The sequence below is a fragment of the Trichomycterus rosablanca genome, chromosome 2 (genome assembly GCF_030014385.1).
Source record: "Trichomycterus rosablanca isolate fTriRos1 chromosome 2, fTriRos1.hap1, whole genome shotgun sequence".
Taxonomy (NCBI): Eukaryota; Metazoa; Chordata; class Actinopteri; order Siluriformes; family Trichomycteridae; genus Trichomycterus; species Trichomycterus rosablanca.
In genome coordinates this window covers 2,596,251-2,623,079 of record NC_085989.1, presented here as the reverse complement: position 1 = coordinate 2,623,079, position 26,829 = coordinate 2,596,251, and the positions used below count along the sequence as shown (strand labels likewise).

Genomic DNA, 26,829 nt, shown 5'->3' with positions numbered 1-26,829 from the left:
AGGGCACTTGAAGGTAGCACCAAAAGCTATTTCGCTTTCCAACATGTCTGCGCCCTGAGTAACAATCTCTCACTAACCAAAGGTAAATATTCATATTATTAATCTGTCCAATTTTAGACGTGAATTTTATGCCTCATGTTTATAAAAGTGATGCGTGTTGTGGGTCCTTAAAATAAAAATAAAATATCTCCATTGCTTGTCCTTAGTTTCATCACCTGATGTCCAAGCAACATGATTATTATGATCATTTGAATGTAAATGAGACAGTGAAGTTGTTTATACACTGAATTATGTACAAAACAATAAATACACATACAGCTGAGGATTAAAATAAATACACACAGCTGTGGGACATTATGTCATGCTTGCAATTAAAAAATAAACAATTATTTACTTATTTATTTGGTCTAGCAGGTTCTAAATGATCATTTTACTCTTGAGATAATATTTGACTAATATTGTGATATTGTGACTACAACTGGCTTATATAAATAAGGCTAGTTTGACACATCTATTAGGCAGCACGGTGGCTCGGTGGGTAGCACTGTCGCCTTACAGCAAGAAGGTCCTGGGTTCGGTCCCCAGGTGGAGCGGTCCTGTGGGTTTCCTCCAGGAGCTCCGGTTTCCTCCCACAGTACAAAGACGTGCAAATGAGGTGAACTGGAGATACAAAATTATATTATTATGTAACAAAAATGTGTAAAAAGTGTGGGACAGTAGTGGCCTAGTGGGTAGAGCGTTGGGCTATCAACTGAAAGGTTGAGAGTTTGAATTCCAGCTCTACCATGCAGTCACTGTTGGGCCCTTGAGCAAGACCCTTAACTCTCTCTGCTCCAGGGGTGTCGAATGATGGCTGACCCTGCACTCTGACCCCAGCTTCAAAACTATATATATATATATATATATATGTGTGCGTGTGTGTGTGTGTGTGTGTGTACATATGACATATAAAGGCGATCTTCTTCTTAGTTTGCGTTTCTCACACATCGTCTCTTTGTTTCCAGGCAATGTTGAGGCCCACTTGGCCCAGATGTTTAGGTCCGGGAGTTTTAACATGGAGAACCTGGAGACGTTCCTCTTCTTCATCATCGTCGCAGCCTTCACAGTCGCTCAGGTCTCAATCAGAAAAGGCAAAACGGAAAAAGAAAAGGGAAACGGCTATACTCAGCAGTGTACGTCACTCACACCGTGAACATTAACTTCAGCATGTATTCCTGTACTGAGAAAAGAACAGAAAACATGTTGATTTAAGGTTTAATGATAGTCAACGGCCAGGACTGATGCTCACTGGATGTTTATAGTTTCTCACACTCTTATTTAAAATCTTAAGACACGGTTGTGCATGAAAACCACAGAAGATTGGCAGATTTAAATTACTTTTTAATTAGTCAACCTAAAATCCTAATAAAATAAGTAAACCTTTGACCTTCTGGTCGACGATTCAGTAGTAACCAGTGCTACAATATGTAATTACACATATCAGGCTTACATTAATAGTAGAGACAATTAAACAAGAACTCATTAATAGTTGTTCGTCTGATCTTTACAGGATGTTGAAAACACTGGGGTGAAATGGTCAGTAAAAGAAAAAGTAACCTACTCTGCTCCTACCCTGCCTGGAGAAAAGAAAGGTACATCGTGTTGCTCTTATTACACTGTAATAACACTGGTGTGGTCTCTTATCCTACACTTGCTAATGTACGTCCTTTTTCTCCTAATCAGACACCACCGTGCCCCTTCCGCAGTCCTACAGCTCAGAATATGTGGAGTCGTGCTGGTATCAGTGGTGGGAGAAGCAGGGATTCTTCAGTCCGGAGAAGCATGTATGTAAAAGAGGCCGTCATCTCATTATTCATTCCTGAATCAGAGAGAGAGAGCTGATAAGTATCGAGTGTTAATTCATAAATTCAAAGCCCTTTTTCTTATCTGTAAAAATAATTCAGGCACTCTGAATCCAGGGTTAGAATCCCCACTGGTGCTATCATTTGGTCAGACATCTACATTCAGACATTATTGACTGTGTCTGTGCGGGTCGGGTGTCCAAGGCCCTCTGATGGGTTGGTGTCCTGTCCTGGGTGTGTCACTTTCATGAAAACCGGACCCACTGCAACCCTGACCAGGATAAAACAAGAAAATAAGTCAAGGAAAAATGACTTCACTTTTACCTTCAAAGCAGCTGATCATGTTTCGCGATCGTTTGTAAATGATCGAATAGTTTTGCTCTAGACCTTCAAATCCTCTGAGCGCTTGGGTGGCTCAGCGCTCGATTATCCACCAGATTCACTATCGGGAAGTGGATATGACTAGATTGGAAGATAAAGAGAAAAAATCTAGAAAAATGTACTCCTTTGTGTATTTGAGTGAGTGGTGAGTAAATACGTGTTCTGCAATTGCTTGGCATCTGCAATATTTGTTAAACTTTGTGCAATACCTTTTAAAATCAGGTGCATGTTTTATATCTTTACATTTTAATTTTTTAATATATGTATAAACACTATATCTCTGTATTCCTGAAAGCTGCTGTAACATGCTGTAACAAGCAAATCCCCCCCTGTGTGATGATAAAAGGCTATCTTATCTTATCTTATCTTATCTAGGGTGTTTCTGGGGGGCGTCACAACCCTGACCATGATGAATCCACCTCTACTGTATATTAAAACTCTACATTAATTCTTTAAACATTCCTTTTTTACTTAGAGTGAACTGGAACAGGCTGTTGATAAATACTTCTCCCTCTGTATCCCGCCACCCAACGTGACTGGCACCCTGCACCTCGGCCACGCCCTAACGGTGGCAATAGAAGACGCCCTGGCCCGCTGGTGACTAACATTTATTTCTGTATGCCGACGTACTAGATGTAGAATTCATGCTTGTCTATACTGGCTTGCTGATTCAATGATCAATAATGAACTTTTGTTTAGGCGACGGATGCAGGGCTACAAGGTGCTGTGGGTGCCCGGCTGTGACCACGCAGGGATTGCGACACAGGTATCCTTCCACTATCCTGTCTACTGTACACGACGGGGTCAGTCTGTGGCTACTTAACTCAGTATTTTTAACCTGTCTGATTTGTATCTGTTAGTCTGTGGTGGAGAGGAAGCTGTTAAGGGAACAGAGAAAGCATCGGCGGGATTACAGCCGGGAGGAATTTCTACAGGAGGTCTGGAGATGGAAAAATGAGTGAGTCCTTGTCTTATAATATATTCTGCAATTTCCCTTCAGGGATCAATAAAGTAATCAATCAATCAATCAATCAACCAATCACTATAATACACATACAAACATAAAGTTCATTGTTGTACTAGTGACAGTAGTGACGTTATTACCCCTCTCGGCTAGTGCAACACAGTATATGTTCATTTTGATTTGTTATTTAGGGCTTTAGGACTTTTATTTTGCATTGCATTACTACAACTATTTTTTTTTATTAATCAGAAGGTCACTGTTTCAAGTCCCACCACTGTCAAGTTGCCATCATTGGTCCTATGTCCAAATCTTATCCCATTTCAAGAACCAGTGGTATTAAAACAGAGCGACTTCTGTTTCATCCTTTTAGCCGCTCTTTGTTTGTGTTTGAAGTATGTCTGTGGGAATTTGTGCCCATTCAGTTAAAAAGGCTTTGTATGGCTGGGTGCTGATGTTCCAGTTCATTCCAGAGCTGTTCGGTGGGGCTGAGGTCAGTGCTCTGTGCAGGACACTGGAGTTTCTGTAAACCGAGCGTTTCTTCATGTTTCTTCAGTGACAGGAAACGGCCTTCCCTAAACTGTTTCTGCAAAGTTCATATAGGAATCATTATTTCACTCACTCACTGTCTTAAACGCTTATCTAATTAGGGTCGCAGGGGGTGCTGGAGCTTATCCCAGCTTTTTAATTGGCGCAAGGCACACAGTAACACCCTGGACGGGGAGCCAGTCCATCGCAGGGCAGATACACACACACACACACACACACACACACACACACACACACACACACATTCACCTACAGGGCAATTCAGTGTCTCCACTTAACCTGACTGCATGTTTTTGGACTGTGGGAGGAAACCGGAGCTCCCGGAGGAAACCCACGCAGACACGGGAAGAACATGCAAACTCCACACAGAAAGGACCCGGACTGCTCCACCTGGGGATCGAACCCAGGACCTTCTTGCTGTGAGGCGACAGTGCTACCCACTGAGCCACCGTGCCGCTACATCATATAATTTCCTTTCTATAATTGATTTATTACACCTGTTGTGGCTGAAACACATCACAAATAGTTAGAAGGGGCGTCCCAATACTTTTGTATACATAGTGTGTGTTGCCGTGTTGCACCCGCCCGACTTGTTTTCTGTACAGGAAACACAACGATCGTGAGAACATTTAGAAACTTTCATAAAAATAATAAAGCATAAATTGTCTTATTGCAGTCACATGTCACAATTTTGTCACCACAAGACCTGGAAAAGGTAATTCATGCACTTATTTCATGTCGCCTAGACTACTGTAACAGTTTGTACGTGGGTATAAGTAAGTCTTCATTAGCTCGGTTACAGCTTGTCCAAAATGCAGCGGCACGTCTGCTCACAGGCACAAAGAAGATTGACCACATTACCCCGGTCCTGGCATCTCTCCATTGGCTTCCTGTAAGCTACAGGATCCAATTTAAAGTTCTTCTATTTGTTTTTAAGTCCTTATATGGATTGGCGCCATCTTACATAAGAGACTTGCTCCAATTCTATTCTCCCCCTAGATCTCTTAGCTCATCCGATCAATTGCTCTTGGCTGTGCCACAGTCACGGTTGAAGCTCAAAGGTGATCGAGCCTTTGCAGTTGCTGCTCCGAGGTTGTGGAACAGTCTGCCTTTGGACATCAGGGCCGCTTCCTCCATTTCAGTTTTTAAATCTAGACTAAAAACGCACTTCTACTGACTAGCGTTTCCTGGATGAGTGTCATGGTCTGCGTTTCTGTTGTTCTACTGTTTTATACTTTGTGTTGCTTTTTATATGTGTGTTTTATGTTTCAACATGTACAGCACTTTGGTTGTAAATGTGCTTTATAAATAAATTACTTACTTACTTACTTACTTACATGGTAAATAATCCAGACTTGTGTTTCAATCACTGAATGTGTGGACCGGCTGTTGTTGTGTTAAATGTGTCTTCTGTTACAGAAAAGGAGACGAAATTTACAATCAGCTGAAGAAACTCGGGGCTTCGCTGGACTGGACCCGAGCCTGTTTCACTATGGATCCGGTAACATGGCATTCAATGATTTGCAAATGTTTTAAGTTGTATTAAATGCTTTTGGGTCTCCACAGTGGCGCAGTGGCAGGAAGGACCTGGGTTTGATTCCCTGCCTGGGTGACCATGGCATGAATTAAAAAATTAGAAGGGGTGTCCCAATAATTTTGTCCATACAGTCAGTGTATGTCGCTGTTTTGAACCCACCCCACCTGTTTACTGTAAAGCATGTATACCATAACGCCTGAACATAGTAGAGGGCGGAACAGTGGCTCGGTGGGTAGCACTGTCGCCTCACAGCAAGGAGGTTCTGGGTTTGATTCCCAGGTGGATCGGTCCAGGTCCTTTCTGTGTGCATGTTCTCCCCTCGCTGTGTGGGTTTACTCCTGGGGCTCCGGTTTCCTCCCACAGTTCAAAAACATGCAAGTGAGGTGAACTGGAGATACAAAATTGTCCATGACTGTCCGTCAACTACCTGTCCTGTCATGAATGTAACCAAAGACGTTAAAATCCTAATAAATAAATAAATAAACTATAAGTAACACCTACAATGTCTAGCACTGTTCCCAGACCCTGACGCTCACAGTCTGAGCTCTAATTCTACCCTGTCAGGTTTTTATTTTTCACTTTTGTTTTGTCTCCTCTGTGTTTTCCTCGACAGGGTTTCAGTAACGCCGTGACGGAAGCGTTCGTCAGGATGTGCGATTCAGGTCTGATCTATCGCTCGGAGAGTCTGATCAACTGGAGCTGCGCGCTGGAATCTGCCATCTCGGATATAGAGGTACAGCGAGCTGAAGTCGCAGGTCCAGTTTAATATGGACAGTGTGAAAACATCCGGTAGAAGGTCTTAGTGTTGGTCTGTAAAGACGTATTGATGAGTTTACAGTGGAGCAACTTCAGTGGCCGTCACAGAGGCCTGACCACAACCTCATTAAACACCTTTAGGATGAATTGACCCAGGCTTTCTTTTCCAAAATCAGTGCCTGACCTCACAAATGTGGTGTGACCTCTATGTGAGCTATACAAATGGGATTCTCACAAGACTTTAAAGTATGTCTGTGGGAATTTGTGTCCATGCAGTTAAGGTAAAGGTAAAACATGCCAGCACACCAGAGCTGACATTTCAAACTCGTCGGTTCGAAACTCAGCTGGGCGGCTACATGAACAACGACTGGCTGTTGTTCATACAGGGACGGAGCCGGATGGGATCTCATAACTGATGCAGTTACGACCTCCGCTGGCTGACTCCTAATGTGTTGATCAGGGTGTGCCTGTCTGTACACAAAGCTGGTCCGCATATGGACTCGCCTCGTGCAGGTGAAAAGATGCAGTCGGTACTGCACACGTGTCGGAGGGGGCGTGTGTCAGTCTCGCTCTCCTCAATCGGAGCGGGGATCAGCATCAGTAGAGAGGAAGCGTAACGCATTCGGGTAATTGGATACGACTAGATTGGGAGGAAAATTGGAAAAAATGCAGCGTTTGTATGGCTGGGTTCTGAGTTTCGGTTCTTTCCAAAGCTGTTGAGTGGACACTGGGGTTTCCGAGATTCATGTCTTTATAGAGCTCGCTTTGTGCACAGGGGCACAGTCATGCTGGAATAGGAAAGGACCCCTTTAGGACTTCCCTAAACTGTTGAAAGCAATTCCTAAACTTGTTAGCAATTGTTGTGGCTGAAACACATGAATTCAGTAATTAGAAGGGGTGTCCCAATACTTTTGTCTATATAGGTGGACTGGAAGCAGCTCTCTGGTCGGACTCTTCTCCCTGTTCCTGGCTACGAGCGAAAAGTGGAATTCGGGACCATGTTTACGTTCGCGTACCCGCTCGAGGGACAGCGTGAGCACTTCTCGCTTTGATCTAAATTCACTCTCCGTGTTTAATCAGCCCTGCCGTCCTGACTTTATTTGGTGTGTGTGTGTTGTTTTTGTCAGACGGAGAGGTCGCTGTGTCGACCACTCGTCCCGAGACCATGCTGGGTGACGTGGCCGTGGCGGTGCATCCCGATGATCCTCGGTATCAGGTAGTCATGGTGTAAAACTGTGTAACAGCTCATTATGAATCAGGACGTATAACATTAAAACCACCTCCTTGTTTCTACACTCACTGTTCATTTTATCAGCTCCACTTACCATATAGAAGCACTTTGTAGTTCTACAATTACTGACTGTAGTCCATCTGTTTCTCTACATACCTTTTTAGCCCACCCACAGGACCCCCACAGAGCAGGTATTATTTAGGTGGTGGATCATTCTCAGCACTGCAGTGACGCTGACATGGTGGTGGTGTGTTAGTGTGTGTTGTGCTGGTATGAGTGGATCAGACACAGCAGCGCTGCTGGAGTTTTTAAACACCGTGTCCACTCACTGTCCACTCTATTAGACGCTCCTACCTAGTCGGTCCACCTTGTAGATGTAAAGTCAGAGACGATCGCTCATCTATTGCTGCTGTTTGAGTCGGTCGTCTTCTAGACCTTCATCAGTGGACACAGGACGCTGCCCACGGGGCGCTGTCGGCTGGATATTTTTGGTTGGTGGACTATTCTCAGTCCAGCAGTGACAGTGAGGTGTTTCAAAACCATACCAGCACAACACACACTAATACACCATGTCAGTGTCACTGCAGTGCTGAGAATGATCCACCACCCAAATAATAACTACAGTCAGTAATTGTAGAACTACAAAGTGCTTCTATATGGTAAGTGGAGCTGATAACATGGACAGTGAGTGTAGAAACAAGGAGGTGGTTTTAATGTTATGGCTGATCGGTGTAAGCTTTTTTCTTGCTGTTTTATCAGGACGTCCACGGGAAGCAGTGCAGACACCCGTTTACAGACAGACTCTTACCTGTCATCACAGACACCATGGTGGACATGCAGCTGGGAACAGGTATCTCTCATGTGGAGGATGTTTTGTCATGTTTAGGTGCTTTAACTCTTTGTTCTAGTGAAATCAAACATTAGAATGAAATGTAATCTTCTGGGGACGGGGGGACGGGGGGTTCCCACCATTCTAAAACATTCTTGTCATATTAACAACTGATGGGGACACTGACGGACCCCAGCACAAAGCTACTGGGGGCGTGTCCCTCCTCAATATTGTTGTGATTACAGCCTTGGGTTGAAACCACTTATAAAAGAAAGTAATTTGCTTGTTCCCGGGTTGCTTGTAGGAGCTGTGAAGCTGACCCCGGCTCATGATCACACCGACTTCCTGCTCTCTCAGAGACACTCGCTGCCTCGCCTCACCGTGATCGCGGGAGACGGGACCATGACGTCGCTCTGTGGCCGCTGGCTCGAGGTACAAACATCGTTATATAATATTACGCATTCATTCATTCATTCATTCATTGTCTGTTTTTACCACCGCTTTAACCCGATCAGGGTCACGTTGGGTTCGATTCATTGGGCGACACATGATAGGTCATCAGTCCATCACAGGGAGGGCAGACACACACCCACATATCCACATATCCACACACACACTTTGGACAGTGGTAGCTCAGCGGTTGAAGTACATGACTAGTAACTGGAAGGTCACTGGTTCAAGCCCCACATCTGCCAGGTTGCCACTGTTGGACCCTTGAGCAAGGCCCTTAACCCTCAATTGCTTGCAACATATGCAGTCATAATTATAAGTCGCTTTGGATAAAGACGTCTGCTTAGTAGCTCCAGTTAACCTGACTGCACGTCTTTGGACGTGTGGGAGGAATTTTAAAATGCCGTTTCTATTTAATATTAGAATTACAGTTTGTTCTCATTTCCGAAGCAATTTCTTCACATTTGCTGATGTTCTAGAATTAAATGTGATGCCCAGCACACAGTGTGCTCTTACATTTTACATTTTCAGCATTTAGCAGACGCTTTTATCCAAAGCGACTTACAGTACTGTGACAGTATACAGTCTAAGCAAACAAGGGCCAGACAATAACAACCTGGCAGTGATGGGGCTTGAACCTGGACGTTTCGATTACTAGTCCAGAACCTTAACTTCTAGGCTACAACTGCATCTTCATCTGGTTTCAGGGAGTGAAGCGGTTCGACGCCAGGGAGCGGGTGGTCGGCGCACTGATGGAGAGGAAGTTGTTCAGAGAAAAACGAGATCATGCCATGTCGTTACCTGTTTGCAGGTAAGACGAGACCAGCTCTCTGACACTACAGGGAAAGAAAACAGGCTCCAGGTTTCAAATGAGCTGCTTTCGCTCTAGCTTGCATTTTTAAGTCATTGGTTAAATTGGCCCATGGGGGAACAAGTTGGGCTTTTTTCGCTCATTGCTGCTGTAAACGTGAGCTCTGCTGTCTGGAACGAGTTGTAGATGAGCACAGAAAGCATAACGTGACTCTCTGTGGGAATCTACCACTGGCTGGTGTAAAGAAGCATCCACAGACATCATACATGAGAGGCACGAGTGCTAGTCTGCAGCCCTCCTTGGCCAGCGTGGGAGTGGAAAAGAAAATGCGAAGAAAAGAATGATGCACTGGTTAAGGTGACTCAGAAGAGCTCGTGTCTCCTGGTCTCTTGGCCAGCAGGGGTCGCAATTGCAGCAGTTTTGATGAATCCCTCGTCCAGACGAGCCGATCATTGTTCAGACAGGCACCCGGCTGGCCAGTAGCAGAGCTTGTGGGCTAATGTGTTTTACCGCTGTACTACTCAAACGCCCCTGGCATTTTTTCAATAAGTAAAATAAATGGTAGATTGTACATTGTACAAGGTAAAGGTCAGTTCAGATAAATACTACAGGCAGTACCAGTTATCAAGCGGAACGTATCAGTTATTACACATGCAAAGCCCTCAAGGAATCAGGCCGATCAACCAACACAGACACATATATCACTAACAGAATGATAATCACAGACATTACGGGCATCAGACCTTTGATCACTTTTCAACTCTAAAATAAAGGCTGCTTACTGTAAAGGAATAAATGATATTTACAACAGGCTTATTATCGTGTGGCTAATTTAATTGTACTTTTGTTTCTAGTCGGTCTGGGGACGTGGTTGAACCCTTGCTGAAGAAACAGTGGTTCGTCCGCTGTGAGAAAATGGCGCAAAAGGCGATCGAAGTACGTACCTGCACTCGATTTAAATGTATTTCTGTTAATAAGCTTAATTATTTTGCTCGGTATAGAAATTCTCAATATTTATCTTCTCTCTATCTTAACTTCTAAGCAAACTTGACCCCTGTTTAAATCTATAGTATCCAGTGGTAAAGTATTAGTAAAGTATTCTGACCCCATGACATTTTGCCCATTTTATCGTGTAAAAATGGGAATTATTTCTGTATAATGCAGCTTAATGTCATATATCTTATATATCATATAGTAATGATATTTTATATAGAAGATATATGATATTATGCTACATAAGGATATTTACAATGCTGTAACATAAGGTTTCTCTCTCGTGCAGGCTGTAGATGAAGGAAAGCTGGAAATAATTCCTCACTTCTACACCAAAACGTGGAAGAATTGGCTCTCCAACATCAGGTCGGTTTTGTCCTGTTTAAAAAAGGTTTAGGATCAGACCCGGTCTTTATGCTCTATTATTATTCTTTATTTTCTTATTTTTAATCAGCATTTCATTCTGAACTCTCTCCTGCAGCGATTGGTGCATTTCTAGACAACTGTGGTGGGGTCATCAGATTCCTGCGTATCGAGTGACGTTACCAGACTCTGACGCCACACAGGAGGTACGAACGACTTTCGTACGAACGACTTTTTTTTTTCTTTCTATTTTATTCATGCATTTACTCCCAATTTAGCATAGTCAATTTGTCTTCTGCTGCTGGGGGATCCCTGATCGCCTATGCACTCTGCACAGACGCCTCTCTATCTGCTAATCAGGGTCCTTACACAGCGTTTGAAGACCCCACCCACATAGTCCGGTTATCCCGCCCTAGCAGAAACGTGTCTGCTGCAGGCACTGCAAGTTATGTCCAATTATACAGTGTATCACAAAAGTGAGTACACCCCTCACATTTCTGCAGATATTTAAGTATATCTTTTCATGGGATAACACTGACAAAATGACACTTTGACACAATGAAAAGTAGTCTGTGTGCAGCTTATATAACAGTGTAAATTTATTCTTTCCTCAAAATAACTCAATATACAGCCATTAATGTCTAAACCACCGGCAACAAAAGTGAGTACACCCCTTAGTGAAAGTTCCTGAAGTGTCAATATTTTGTGTGGCCACCATTATTTCCCAGAACTGCCTTAACTCTCCTGGGCATGGAGTTTACCAGAGCTTCACAGGTTGCCACTGGCATGCTTTTCCACTCCTCCATGACGACATCACGGAGCTGGCGGATATTCGAGACTTTGCGCTCCTCCACCTTCCGCTTGAGGATGCCCCAAAGATGTTCTATTGGGTTTAGGTCTGGAGACATGCATGGCCAGTCCATCACCTTTACCCTCAGCCTCTTCAATAAAGCAGTGGTCATCTTAGAGGTGTGTTTGGGGTCATTATCATGCTGGAACACTGCCCTGCGACCCAGTTTCCGGAGGGAGGGGATCATGCTCTGCTTCAGTATTTCACAGTACATATTGGAGTTCATGTGTCCCTCAATGAAATGTAACTCCCCAACACCTGCTGCACTCATGCAGCCCCAGACCATGGCATTCCCACCACCATGCTTGACTGTAGGCATGACACACTTATCTTTGTACTCCTCACCTGATTGCCGCCACACATGCTTGAGACCATCTGAACCAAACAAATTAATCTTGGTCTCATCAGACCATAGGACATGGTTCCAGTAATCCATGTCCTTTGTTGACATGTCTTCAGCAAACTGTTTGCGGGCTTTCTTGTGTAGAGACTTCAGAAGAGGCTTCCTTCTGGGGTGACAGCCATGCAGACCAATTTGATGTAGTGTGCAGCGTATGGTCTGAGCACTGACAGGCTGACCCCCCACCTTTTCAATCTCTGCAGCAATGCTGACAGCACTCCTGCGCCTATCTTTCAAAGACAGCAGTTGGATGTGACGCTGAGCACGTGCACTCAGCTTCTTTGGACGACCAACGCGAGGTCTGTTCTGAGTGGACCCTGCTCTTTTAAAATGCTGGATGATCTTGGCCACTGTGCTGTAGCTCAGTTTCAGGGTGTTGGCAATCTTCTTGTAGCCTTGGCCATCTTCATGTAGCGCAACAATTCATCTTTTAAGATCCTCAGAGAGTTCTTTGCCATGAGGTGCCATGTTGGAACTTTCAGTGACCAGTATGAGAGAGTGTGAGAGCTGTACTACTAAATTGAACACACCTGCTCCCTATGCACACCCGAGACCTAGTAACACTAGCGAGTCACATGACATTTTGGAGGGAAAATGACAAGCAGTGCTCAATTTGGACATTTAGGGGTGTAGTCTCTTAGGGGTGTACTCACTTTTGTTGCCGGTGGTTTAGACATTAATGGCTGTATATTGAGTTATTTTGAGGGAAGAATAAATTTACACTGTTATATAAGCTGCACACAGACTACTTTTCATTGTGTCAAAGTGTCATTTTGTCAGTGTTGTCCCATGAAAAGATATACTTAAATATCTGCAGAAATGTGAGGGGTGTACTCACTTTTGTGATACACTGTAGATGGCGCCCAGTCGACGGTGGCAACGCCGAGTTTCGAACCGAGGAGTTCAGAATCTCGGCGCTGGTGTGCTAGTGGAAAAAAAGTTTTGTATGTTCCTGGTATGTTCTGCATTGTGTGATGGTGTTAGCGTGTCTCCCCACAGGAGCAGTGGGTGTGGGGTCGTAGTGAAACCGAGGCCAGGGAGAGAGCTGCTGCCAAATTCGGAGTGAACCCTAATGCCATAATCCTGACTCAGGGTGAATATAATCGCTTATCACTTAAAATCAGCAAGTGTTTGTTTTATTGTATTGCAACATAATCAGAATACGAAACCACTAAATGGCCAAAAGTATGTGGACGCCCGGCCTTATTAAGGATTTTGAATGTTTCTCACACGGCCATAATCAATAGGTGTAAAAAATCTAAAATTATTATAGAATATAAATTATATGCTTCCATTTTTTTGGCAACAAGTTTAGGGAAGGTACTTTCCTATTTCAGCACGATTGTGCACAAAGCAAGTCACATAATAACAGGGTGTAGGACGTCCAGTGGCCTCAGCCTTCTCAGAAGAGATAACCTGGCACAAAACAAGATAGGCACCTTCCTAAATAATGCTAGTAGTCTTTGAAAAATTGGGCCTAATGAGCCCATGGTCAGGTGTCTACATACTTTTGTGCATCGTGTTAAATAGCGGTTTTTATGATAATGCTTGAGCTTATTTTAAATAACAACACATGATTTAATATCTAAAACGCGTTCTCCGTTAGATCCAGATGTTTTGGACACGTGGTTCTCTTCGGGTCTTTTTCCTTTCGCCATGCTCGGATGGCCTCAGCAGGTACGTCAATTCAATTCAGCACATTGTGCAATGCGTAAGACCTCACAAGTGCGCGGCGCCACATAGAAACATAGGTCCTGGGGATTCGTGTGGAGTTTTGCATGTTCTTTTTTTGTCTGTCTTGTCTGTGTGGGTTTCTTCAGAAACAAATCATGCAGCAGAAGGGCTGGCAGCACTAAATTACCTTTAGCGGTGTGTAATTAAGTGAGTGTATAGGTGCGTGTTTTTTATTTCTGCCATGTGTTTAGTGTTAAGTAGTGGCCCTGGGCCTACTGTGACCCTGACCAGGAAGAAAGTGATCAGTAATAAATGAATAAATGAGGATCCCTCTTCTGGAGATTTAATCTGCCTTTCTAATCCACAGACAGACGACTTGAAGCGGTTCTATCCCAATAGCATCCTGGAGACAGGAAATGACCTCATCTTCTTTTGGGTTGCCCGGATGGTGATGCTAGGCACTGAACTGACCGGACAGCTGCCCTTCAAACAGGTACCTTAGGTGTTGCTTTTTATATACACACTATGTGGACAAAAGTATTAAGACACCTGATCATGAGCTTGCTGGACATCCCATTATATTAAATCGTTCCATCTTCACTCTTCTGGGAAGATTTTCTACAAGACTTTGAAGTGTGTCTGTGGGAATTTGTGCTTGTAGACAGACAGACAGACAGACAGACAGACAGATAGAAAAACAGATAGATAGACGGACAGACAGACAGACAGATAGATAGACAGTCAGACAAGCACACATACAGACAGTCAGACAGACAGACAGACAGACAGATAGACAGGCAGTTAGATAGACAGACAGACAGACAGACAGATACCTTATTTATCCCAAAGGAAATTATTGAACATTAGTATGGGTGTCCACATACTTTTGGCCCTATAGTATATACAGTGTATCACAAAAGTGAGTACACCCCTCACATTTCTGCAGATATTTAAGTATATCTTTTCATGGGACAACACTGACAAAATGACACTTTGACACAATGAAAAGTAGTCTGTGTGCAGCTTATATAACAGTGTACATTTATTCTTCCCTCAAAATAACTCAATATACAGCCATTAATGTCTAAACCACCGGCAACAAAAGTGAGTACACCCCTTAGTGAAAGTTCCTGAAGTGTCAATATTTTGTGTGGCCACCATTATTTCTTAGAACTGCCTTAACTCTCCTGGGCATGGAGTTTACCAGAGCTTCACAGGTTGCCACTGGAATGCTTTTCCACTCCTCCATGACGACATCACGGAGCTGGCGGATATTCGAGACTTTGCGCTCCTCCACCTTCTGCTTGAGGATGCCCCAAAGATGTTCTATTGGGTTTAGGTCTGGAGACATGCTTGGCCAGTCCATCACCTTTACCCTCAGCCTCTTCAATAAAGCAGTGGTCGTCTTAGAGGTGTGTTTGGGGTCATTATCATGCTGGAACACTGCCCTGCGACCCAGTTTCTGGAGGGAGGGGATCATGCTCTGCTTCAGTATTTCACAGTACATATTGGAGTTCATGTGTCCCTCAATGAAATGTAACTCCCCAACACCTGCTGCACTCATGCAGCCCCAGACCATGGCATTCCCACCACCATGCTTGACTGTAGGCATGACGCACTTATCTTTGTACTCCTCACCTGATTGCCGCCACACATGCTTGAGACCATCTGAACCAAACAAATTAATCTTGGTCTCATCAGACCATAGGACATGGTTCCAGTAATCCATGTCCTTTGTTGACATGTCTTCAGCAAACTGTTTGCGGGCTTTCTTGTGTAGAGACTTCAGAAGAAGCTTCCTTCTGGGGTGACAGCCATGCAGACCAATTTGATGTACTGTGCGGCGTATGGTCTGAGCACTGACAGGCTGACCCCCCACCTTTTCAATCTCTGCAGCAATGCTGACAGCACTCCTGCGCCTATCTTTCAAAGACAGCAGTTGGATGTGATGCTGAGCACGTGCACTCAGCTTCTTTGGACGACCAACGCGAGGTCTGTTCTGAGGACCTGCTCTTTTAAAACGCTGGATGATCTTGGCCACTGTGCTGCAGCTCAGTTTCAGGGTGTTGGCAATCTTCTTGTAGCCTTGGCCATCTTCATGTAGCGCAACAATTCGTCTTTTAAGATCCTCAGAGAGTTCTTTGCCATGAGGTGCCATGTTGGAACTTTCAGTGACCAGTATGAGAGAGTGTGAGAGCTGTACTACTAAATTGAACACACCTGCTCCCTATGCACACCTGAGACCTAGTAACACTAACAAATCACATGACATTTTGTAAGGAAAATGACAAGCAGTGCTCAATTTGGACATTTAGGGGTGTAGTCTCTTAGGGGTGTACTCACTTTTGTTGCCGGTGGTTTAGACATTAATGGCTGTATATTGAGTTATTTTGAGGGAAGAATAAATTTACACTGTTATATAAGCTGCACACAGACTACTTTTCATTGTGTCAAAGTGTCATTTTGTCAGTGTTGTCCCATGAAAAGATATACTTAAATATCTGCAGAAATGTGAAGGGTGTACTCACTTTTGTGATACACTGTATATATAGTGTCCCTGTTATTCAAACTCACTCTCACCTTTTCTCTTCTGGATCTTTCAGGTGCTCTTTCACTCCCTGGTGAGGGATAAGCACGGGCAGAAGATGAGCAAGTCTTTGGGAAATGTCATCGACCCTCTGGATGTGATGTCGGGCGTGTCTCTGGAGGTACGCCCACACTCGAGTTCGATATGCAGCACTGTGTGAGTTTCTTGAGCTTACTGACCTTCATTATGAAGCTCGGTAAATCCTCAAGGGTCACAGAAGACACATACATGGACATACATGGGTACATGGACTCTGCCGACCCCACCAGCATGGGTTCTGTTTCACTTGCTTAGAAATCATCATTATTCATTCATTCATTGTTTGTTTTACCACTGCTTTATCCTGGTCAGGGTCACGGTGGGTCTGATTCATTGGGTGAAAGGTTGCCAGTTGCCAGTTTATCACTGCCAGTTTAGTAGCTCCAGTTGGCCTGACTGGATGGCTTTGCACTTGTGGTAGGAGCATCCGGTGTCAAATCAGGTATGCAGACCAGAATGATCCGATGTGGCGGCCCTTAAAAAATAAGAAAAAAAAAACCAATAAATGTTAAATACAGCAGATAACAATAATTGTGCATTTAGATGTGCAGACGTTTGTCCCCCGTGAACTATGTGTTATCTTTTAGAATGTGACCAGGCGTGTTTATACTTTTGCGTAACCCTAACCTTCATGCACACACACGCACAGCAAGCAGGTTTATAATCGTGTCATCTTGCTGTATGATGGAACTCGGGTGTGCACATACCTTTGACCATGCAGTTCAGCTTCATAACCTTGTAGCAGCATGTAATGTGGATAAAAAAGTAACCGTTACGTTGAACGTGATCAGTCTAAAGTAATATTTATCTTTTTTTTTTTTTTTTTGGATTGTTTAGAGGCTTGAGGAGAAAATAATGCAGAGAAATCTGGATCCACACGAAAAAGCAGTAGCTTTAGAAGCTCAGGTCAGTAACAGACGCTTCATTTTCTGGGGTTTTCCAAAAGTGTCTTTAAAATCTTCTCAAATTCATGTGCACCCCCCCCATTCCTGCAGAAGAAGGATTTCCCACAAGGTATTCCTGAGTGTGGTACCGATGCCCTGCGGTTTGCTCTCTGCTCCTACAAAGCTCAGGGTGAGTGGCGTCGTGTAAGCTTATATGTGACTTATTACCTTTGTTCCTAACATTAAATGTACGTTTACATCGGTGCTACTGACCTGGCAATTAACAGACAGAATTGACCGTCTCTGAGCTAGGGAAGGCCTGGCAAGGTGTCAATATTAATGTGATTCTTTATACGCCTGGTGCATTTACACTTGAGAGCGCGGGTGCTAGTCTGCAGCTCTTCCAGCTGGTAGCACGGCTGAGATTTGAACTTATAAGCTTCATATGTGCCAAATGGTGAGGCAGTGTATTGGACCGCTGTGCCACCTAAGCTGGCAAGTGGCCATGATACAAGCTAGCCGGCACCCTCCAAACTGTCCTGTTGTGAGAAAGTCTTGATGGAGGAAAGTGAACATTTGATGTTACCCCCTTTCATAAGCACTGTTTCTATTTTAGCCTCTTTGTCCATGTGTTTACCTTGTCAGGTGAGGACATCAGTCTGTCCGTGTCCCAGGTGCTGAGCTGTAGACATTTCTGTAATAAGATGTGGCAGACGGTGCGCTTCACTCTGAGAGCTCTGCAGGAGACGGACGCCACACTCATCCCACTCGCTGAGGTAACGTGCAAACAGTGATGCTGAAGCATCGCAGTCTAAACATACATCATAAAAATATCTGTCTATCTATATCCATATACACCGATCAGCCATAACATTAAAACCACTTACTGTCCATTTTATCAGCTCCACTTACCATATAGAAGCACTTTGTAGTTCTACAATTACTGACTGTAGTCCATCTGTTTCTCTACATGCTTTGTTAGCCCCCTTTCTTGCTGTTCTTCAATGGTCAGGACCCCCACAGGACCACCACAGAGCAGGTATTATTTAGGTGCTGGATCATTCTCAGCACTGCAGGACCTTTAAAATACCGTGTCCACTCACTGTCCACACTATCAAACACTCCTACCTAGTTGGTCCACCTTGTAGATGCAAAGTCAGAGACGATCGCTCATCTATCGCTGCTGTTTGAGTCGGTCATCTTCTAGACCTTCATCAGTGGTCACAGGACGCTGCCCACGGGGCGCTGTTGGCTGGATATTTTCGGTTGGTGGACTATTCTCAGTCCAGCAGTGACAGTGAGGTGTTTAAAAACTCCAGCAGCGCTGCTGTGTCTGATCCACTCATACCAGCACAACACACACTAACACACCACAACCATGTCAGTGTCACTGCAGTGCTGAGAATGATCCACCACCTAAATAATACCTGCTCTGTGGTGGTCCTGTGGGGGTCCTGACCATTGAAGAACAGGGTGAAAGGGGGTAACAAAGCATGCAGAGAAACAAATAGACTACAGTCAGTAATTGTAGAACTACAAAGTGCTTCTATATGGTAAGTGGAGCTGATAAAATGGACAGTGAGTGTAGAAACAAGGAGGTGGTTTTAATGTTATGGCTGATCGGTGTATGTATAGGTCCGACCTTCCCTCCCTCAATCATGCAGCAGGTGGATAGGCTGCTCTACAGTGTGATTTGTTCCCTTTTCTTTGTGTGTTTCTGCCTTGCCTGTAAAGTTTCCAGGTGGGCTCCGTACCCACTGTGACCCTGAACTCACTTCCTTCTTGTACACTTTTCTTTCTCTGGAACTAATTCAGCTCTCATTCTCAGACTTTTCCCACGTCGATAATGGACCGGTGGATCTGTTCGAGACTCCACAGTACCGTGCTTCAGTGTGAGGGAGGGTTCGAGAGCTACGAGCTCCACGCCGTCACGTCCGCTCTGCATTCCTTCTGGCTTCACAACCTCTGTGATGTCTATCTGGTGAGTATAACGGACTTATAGGGCCTGAAAAAATTCAGATCAAATACAAATGTGGAGGTGTCTGCAGCAGACACGTCTCTGCTAGGGCGGGATGGCCGGACTATGTGGGTGGGGTCTTCAAACGCTGTGTAAGGACCCTGATTAGCAGATAGAGAGGCGTCTGTGCAGAGTGCATAGGTGGAAAAGGGTTCCGTTAAGGGCTGCGCGGGGGTCGGAGGAGGCGTGAGCAGCAATATACCCACCTCGACTGCAATCAGGGATCCACCAGCAGCGAAAGACAACTTGACTACGCTAAATTGGGAGAAAATGCATGAATAGAATTTGATTGTACTGTACATGTGTAGCGGTGCAGGTCCTTTCTGTGTGGAGTTTGCATGTTCTCCCCTTGTCTGTGTGGGTTTCCTCCGGGAGCTCCGGTTTCTTCCCACAGTCCAAAAACATGCAGTCAGGTTAATTGGAGACACTGAATTGCCCTATAGGTGAATGTGTGTGTGTGTGTCTGCCCTGCGATAAACTGGCGCCCCGTCCAGGGTGTTACTGTGTGCCTTGCACCCATTGAAAAGCTGGGATAGGCTCCAGCACACCCCCGCGACCCTGATTGGATAAGCGGTTAAGAATGTGAGAGTGAGTGTAGCTGTGTATATAACAAATAAAGGCATTCTTCTTCTTCTTTTTACATCCTGAAGTAGACAACAAGGTTTCAGTTGACATACCTGATGTATCTTCATAGTTGATCTACTTTTATTACATGTTTTGTCACATTGTTTTTTTACTCATATTTCCCGTCTCTCCACAGGAATGCGTTAAACCGGTTCTGACACAAGGCACGAAACTAGAGAAGCAGATTTCCACCTCCGTGTTGTACCACTGCGTGTCCGTCTCTCTCCGCCTGCTTTCCCCTTTCATGCCCTTTCTCACCGAGGAGCTGTGGCAGAGACTGCAGCCCTACAGCTCGAACCCTAAAAATACGACCCAGAGCGTCTGCCTGCAGCCGTACCCGCAGGCCTCTCAGCTGGTGAGTGAGTAACAGCTCCGGGAAATTCTCTGCAACAAATACAGAGAAAGTAAAACAAAACAAAAGCCAGTCAGATGTTTCCTGATTCCTCTCTTGTTGTTCTTTCGCCCGCTTCGCCAGGTGCATTGGTATTTTTCTCAGGAAGAGGCCGAGTTCCTGCTGGTACAGGACGTGGTCCGGGTGGCGAGGTCGCTCAGGGCGCAGTGCCACATGACCAAAGAGAAGCCAGCGAGTGAGTCTCATGATCATGTTTGGAACGGCATTCCTTCTTTACCGCTGCGTAGCTGGAAAAGTTTGTGAACCCTGCGTCCACACACACACACACACCGAAACGCCGAGCCTTGCACAGTGTAACAGATTCAGTTCAGTCAAAAGAATCAAATATTATGTTTTTAGTCTAATGTTTCTTTCTCCCCTAAACTCGAAATCTTTGAAACGTAACACCCTTTGTCTCCCTTTGGAAATGTGTACTCTTAAACTTGGCGTGAGTGCGATGTAAGGGACAAGCGTAAGGGCGCATTCACATAAGAAGCTTTTGCACTGACTGTGCTGTTGTTTCCTATGGAGTGTTTTGCCGTGTTGGGCTCGTGAAGATTTTTTGCCCCATTACGTCATGCTTCCTCTCCACCAAAGTCGATCCCCGCTCTGATTGAGGAGAACGAAGCTAACCCGACACGTGGGCAGCAGCCGTATGCATCTTATCACCTACACTTTGACGAGTGCAATGCGGATCAGCGTTGTGTACGGAGAGACACACCCTGACAGCACTCTTTTCTCTCTGTGCAGGCGCCATCAATCAGCCAGCAGAGGTCGTAGTTGCATTAGTTATGATAGAGTCCTTATCCTGCTGTTTAATAACCCACCCATATCTGAACAACAGGCCAATCGTTGTTTATGTGATCGCTCAGCCCAGCCAGCAGGCAGAGCCGAGACTCGATACGATGTATTCTAGGTCCCAGCTCTGGTGTTCTGCACGTGTTTTACCGCTGCGCCACCTGAGCGGCCTTTTTTGGATTTATTAACTGTATTTAAATTGTATTTCGATGTTATTATATTATATTTGTGTTATTTTCAGTGTATAAGTGTCAAAACCAACCTCATTATTTTACACTAGCCTAAAATAGATGTAGTTTCACGGGACTGTCATTTCTTCCAGCTTATCATGACGCTGCTTGGTTCACCTGGCCTGTTCTTTAAATGTTGATTTATTAGTCATATTCGACTTTTGCTTCATTCCCATGTTTTATTGACACACTGCAGGGAAAGTTTTACGTGTGTGTGTGTGTGTGTGTGTGTGAGGTCAGACGTGTACATACATGTACGTGCTGTGTCTGTTGGGAGGGATGGGTGCAGGGATTCCTCATTAGAGCTGCAGCTGTGGCCTCTGCTGGCTGGTCAAAGGCGCCCACACAGAGATGGTGAATAATGGAGAACGACGCGTGACTCTGTGCATGTGAAAAGTATTAAAGGGGGTGTGTGTTAGGTACGGCCTTCCATGGTCAGGGTCGGGGTCTAGAGCAGTGAAGAAAAGATACTACTAGTGCTGTCAGTTAGGTGGTAGCCAGTGATGAGATGCAAGTACCGGAGAGATGTGTTCTCGCGTACGTGTCTTGGTCAAAAAACAAACTGGCTATAGACGTGAAAGACCAGCCTGACTAACACCAACATACAGGGCATTACAGTAGTCCAGTCTGGATGAAATAAAAGCATGTATAACCCTTTCAAAATCCTTATTAGATAAAAACGGCTTCACCTTGGATAATGAAAGAAGCTAGCCTTAACTACCGAGTTAATCTGTTTATCAAATTTGAAGTCCATTATATAAATCCATTATAACCCCCAAATTCCTAACAGCTGAGGTTTGAAATCTTTCCATAGGACCCAAGTCCGCCTGAGCAGTTTAATTAGCACCATTGGGTCCAAAAATTATCATTTCAGTTTTACTTTTGTTAACCTCTAAAAAATTCAAAGCCATCCAAGATTTTATTTCCATGAGACAATCCAGTATCTTCTTTAAGGAAGAATTATCAGTTTGTCTGAAAATGGAACTCAGCAGTAAAATATAAAAGGAGAATAGTAATGGCCCTAACATGGAGCCCTGAGGAACTCCACAGGATAGAGGTCACAGAGCAAAATATTAATAATTAAATAAACTTGTGCGCAAAGGCCCCTTTTGGGAGGCTTTATGTTACATCTTGTGTTGCCTGGGTTGCATAAAAAATCTGCATTGCGCACAGTGTTTCTAGGGACACCGGACACACCACGACCCTGATTAGTACAGAGTGGTTGTAAAACGCGAAAATAGAAAGCAGCTAATCAAGATGAAAAGAGCTGAAGGACATACAAACGAACCTCGGGTGTGCTGTGTGTACATTTTTGACCCATGTGGGTTTTTATTTTGGAAATCAGTGGTCTGTATTGCATTGTGGGGCCAATAAAGGTGCTAAAGTAGAAAATATTCCACTGATCCTTGAAGAACTGGAAATATTCTTGTTGTGTACGTACATTGCATGCTGTGTAGTTTGCAGAACACGTCCTTTTACATCAGTGAGATTTAGGTGAGAGTTCTGACTCGTGCTGAACTGATATCATTTGCTTTTTGTTTTGCATGTTTCAGTGTGGGCGGTGTGCACAGCAGACCAGGCTCAAACCCTCCACAGCTTCAGTCATGCTATCTGCGTCCTGGGTCGGATCTCTGACCTGCATCTGCGCTGTCCTGACGGGGAGGCCACATCTCTGCCGTTCCCTCCCGCACCAACTCCACCTGACGGGAGTCCTACAGGGGTGACCGACCACGCCGTCCGGTTACACCTCGATGTACAGGTGATAATATAACCTGCAGCAATGTGCTAAAAACACAAAGTGATTGACGATACTACTCACCAATGATGGAAAATCAGTGGGAACCCTGAGCTGCAATGAGACGCTCCCACCTAGGGGTGATAGGAGACAATAACACCCGAAGTGTGTTCCCTATGTCCAGTCTACTCCGTAACTCTGCCGTCACTGCAGAAAATCCAGCTTTACAAAGATAGGATGTTGGAAATGGAGCTGTGTTTTCATTGCTTTTGGATCTATCTCTAATTATTTATTCTTTATTTGCGACCCGGTAATAAATGACCCACGGACCGGTACCACTGGTTTAAGGCATAATAAATGCATAAACATTATGTTACCCCACTTACACTATTATTATTCTATAAGCATTTCTAAGACACATGCAGTGCAGCAGGTAGAATAAGGTCTAATTCCTACCTACAGTGAGCAGTTTTGCATGTTTTCCCCGATTTCACATCATTTGCTTTTGGTTATTTGGTTTTCCTCCCATCTCCCACAAACATGCAAAAAAGTGAGGTGTTTTCTGGCAGTTCCAAACCCACTGCAACCCTGACCGTGATAGTTCTGAGCTGCAATATTGTCATGCAGAATAATAACCTGCATACAATTGAAATGGATCAGTTTAGGGATTCCAAACTGAACATATGAACTGACTTTGAATGGAATGTGGATGCAAAACAATACAACTCATTGCAGTAAAAAACATTAAAACCACCTCCTTGTTTCTACACTCACTGTCCATTTTATTAGCTCCACTTATCATATAGAAGCACTTTGACTTTGTAGTTCTACAATTACTGACTGTAGTCCATCTGTTTCTCTACATACCCAGTTCTTCAATGGTCAGGACCACCACAGGACCACCACAGAGCAGGTATTATTTAGGTGGTGGATCATTCTCAGCACTGACATGGTGGTGGTGTGTTAGTGTGTGTTGTGCTGGTATGAGTGGATCAGACACAGCAGCGCTGCTAGAGTGTCCACTCACTGTCCACTCTATTAGACACTCCTACCTAGTTGGTCCACCTTGTAGATGTAAAGTCAGAGACGATCGCTCATCTATTGCTGCTGTTTGAGTCGGTCATCTTCTAGACCTTCATCAGTGGGCACAGGACGCTGCCCACGGGGCGCTGTTGGCTGGATATTTTTGTGACAGTGACAGTGACAGTGAGGTGTTTAAAAACTCCAGCAGCGCTGCTGTGTCTGATCCACTCATACCAGCACAACACACACTAACACACCACCACCATGTCAGTGTCACTGCAGTGCTGAGAATCATCCACCACCTAAATAATACCTGCTCTGTGGTGGTCCTGTGGGGGTCCTGACCATTGAAGAACAGCATACAGTCAGTAATTGTAGAACTACAAAGTGCTTCTATATGGTAAGTGGAGGTTGTTTTAATGTTATGGCTGATCAGTGTATAAATAACAATGATCGATTATCCACAGAGAGACTGTACTGACTGAGTGATTGTACTGTCGGACGTGAGCACAGTGTTTGTTTCTTACCGATGTTTATTTTCTCCTCTTATCTGTCCTAGAACTCTACAAACAGTGATAAACAGATCGTCCTGCTCTCTCAGCGCAGAGAAAAGCTTCTCGTCAAGCTCCAGCAGTTCGTCTCTCGAACCAGAGTGCACAACTACACAGAGAAGGTTCCTGAACACATCCAGCAAGAGACCGAGAATAAGGTGAGAATTCATCCGCTTGTGTTGAGCGCCGGTTTCACTCACCTAATAATCTCACAATTTGCAGAAGTCTTAATATGTTTATCAACAACAACAATTATTATTATTATTATTATTATTATTATTATTAGTCCCCCCATGTTCATTTTGGGTTCCTCCAGATGTTTTCTACTTCCTTCCACCTACCAAAAAATGTGTAAAAGGCATAAAACTTGCAGCTTTAGTGTGTGTTAATCACAAAGTCTCTCCCTTTAACCTCCTCACCCCCGAGATTGGACGCTTTGAAAACAAACAATATCCTGTAACAACACTTGTTCATTTCAGCCTTTTAAATGACATTATACAAAAAAAAAAGAAATTTTGCTTGGGGACTGTGAGTTATTTAGTGTCCAGTATACTGGACATTTGGAATTAAGAGCATGAAATGTGCAAGATTCTGAAAAAATTTACATATTGTTATTACCATTATAACATGTGACATATCAAGTATTGTACATTTATGGCATAATGTAATACATGTTTATAATATTAAAAAGCATATACTAGTTTATACAGAAGTTAAAATTAAAATTTTAATTATTTATATGAATATTTTAAATATTTAATTTAAAACTTTTAATTTTAAAAACTCAAACCTTAAAAATGAAAACTCAAACTTTTTAATTAAAACATTTAGCTTTGTTCATTTCCCCTTTTCTTATAAACAAACTTTCCTTTTATAGATATATTTTAAAAACAAGGAACATTACTAAAACATAAAACAGAATATTCAGTTTGTGAATATTAATTTTAAATTTTAAATTATCCACATATCTATCTTTCAATATAAATATTTTGAAAATAAATGATATCTAAATTATTCAAATCAAAACCTTTTGCATTTCAGCTTTGAGTTTTTCTTTTCTTTTTTTAACGGGACCTTGTGTGGAACTCATAAAAGCAGTTTCATTCAACTTGAATGCAAAGAAATACATTACATTTTAAACATCTTATGCTTGATTTTCTGGTGCTATCACTACCCACCACTGGCAAGTGCATCTGCCCCACTGCATCTAACATCTTGGCTTAGAATCACTTGACTCCCTATCACTATCCTGTTGATATTCATTCCACTACTCTCAACACTGCAGTCTATTACTATCATCTAGTAATTTAAGGACCTCATCTACTGTCAGCCCTTAACATACACGAAAAAGATATGTACAGCACGAAAAATGCAAAAAGTAATACTGATGCACATCTTCTAATTCATAGTTAGCATGACAAACTAAACAACATTCAATACGTTAAATCCAAATGTCCAGCTGGCTGGACATAAAACATTTGCTCGAAATTTAAGTATGTGTAAATACATATTCATCGCTTATATTGTTACCAATCATTACAAAAACCTTCTAAAAATACATCATTTCTAAAACACTTTGGTTATACGTGCACATTAATAGATAAAAACGTATGTTTTGTTCGGTCACGGAGGCAACAAGCGTCTTTCTCAAAAGCCGCCATCTTCGGGTCTTTTTTCAAGAAGCTTAAAAAAAATTCTCAATGTCTTTGACCAACCAGTAGAAAGACAGAGTTGTGTTGGAGTGTCTAAAAGTGAGTGTAACAAAGTAAAACTTCCTGTCGAGTTATAAAACCCAGAAAAAAAATGTCCAGTATACTGGACATTATACTGGACATTAGGAGTGAGGAGGTTAATATATTGGTGCCCCACCCAGGGTGCATTTCTGCCCTACGTCCAGCGTTACCACTGAAGCTGGACCTCCAGTGACCTCGACCGAAATGAAACAGACACTAAAAATGAACTGCAGCACCTTTTAACCAAAGTCCCGGCAGCACAAATGGATTTGCTTATTCATTTGTTTTTCAAATGCCCAGACGTAAAGCTGTCAGTAAAGCAGTTTAACCACATGAGAAGGAAATAACTTTGTTTTTCTTTTCTTCAGATTGCATCACTGGAGCAGGAACTAAAGAGCATTGACCTCCAACTTTCAGCTCTGGATCCTGTCAGAACAAACTCGGGTTAACTGAAAAAAACAGCACAGAAACGTGTTTAACTGCCTCTTCAGCAGGAAGTGATGGGTCTGTTTGCTGTGCCAGGGTGAAATAGGAGTTTTTATTTGTTTTCATTGTATGTACGACAAATGTTGAAATAAAATATTAACCATG

The 26,829-nt window shown here is 43.6% G+C and overlaps 1 protein-coding gene across 2 annotated transcripts; it reads left to right on the top strand.

The window, feature by feature from the left end:
- Positions 1-26,829, top strand: vars2 (valyl-tRNA synthetase 2, mitochondrial). Of its 2 annotated transcripts, XM_063009904.1 has the most exons (31): positions 54-82; positions 519-655; positions 1,005-1,172; positions 1,550-1,631; positions 1,723-1,823; positions 2,698-2,819; positions 2,922-2,988; positions 3,083-3,180; positions 5,152-5,233; positions 5,883-6,002; positions 6,949-7,057; positions 7,153-7,241; positions 8,016-8,106; positions 8,390-8,517; positions 9,243-9,346; positions 10,201-10,282; positions 10,629-10,705; positions 10,821-10,908; positions 12,952-13,045; positions 13,559-13,629; positions 13,994-14,119; positions 16,230-16,334; positions 17,090-17,158; positions 17,248-17,326; positions 17,782-17,912; positions 18,965-19,117; positions 19,914-20,132; positions 20,253-20,364; positions 22,750-22,955; positions 24,514-24,663; positions 26,607-26,829. In XM_063009904.1, exons 3-31 carry the CDS (start codon positions 1,008-1,010, stop codon positions 26,685-26,687), a joined length of 3,201 nt encoding a protein of 1,066 aa, XP_062865974.1. In that variant the 5' UTR covers positions 54-82; positions 519-655; positions 1,005-1,007; the 3' UTR covers positions 26,688-26,829. The 2 variants fall into 2 exon arrangements, with proteins under 2 accessions (XP_062865966.1, XP_062865974.1); XM_063009896.1 differs by lacking the exon at positions 519-655 and having other exon boundaries at positions 1-82.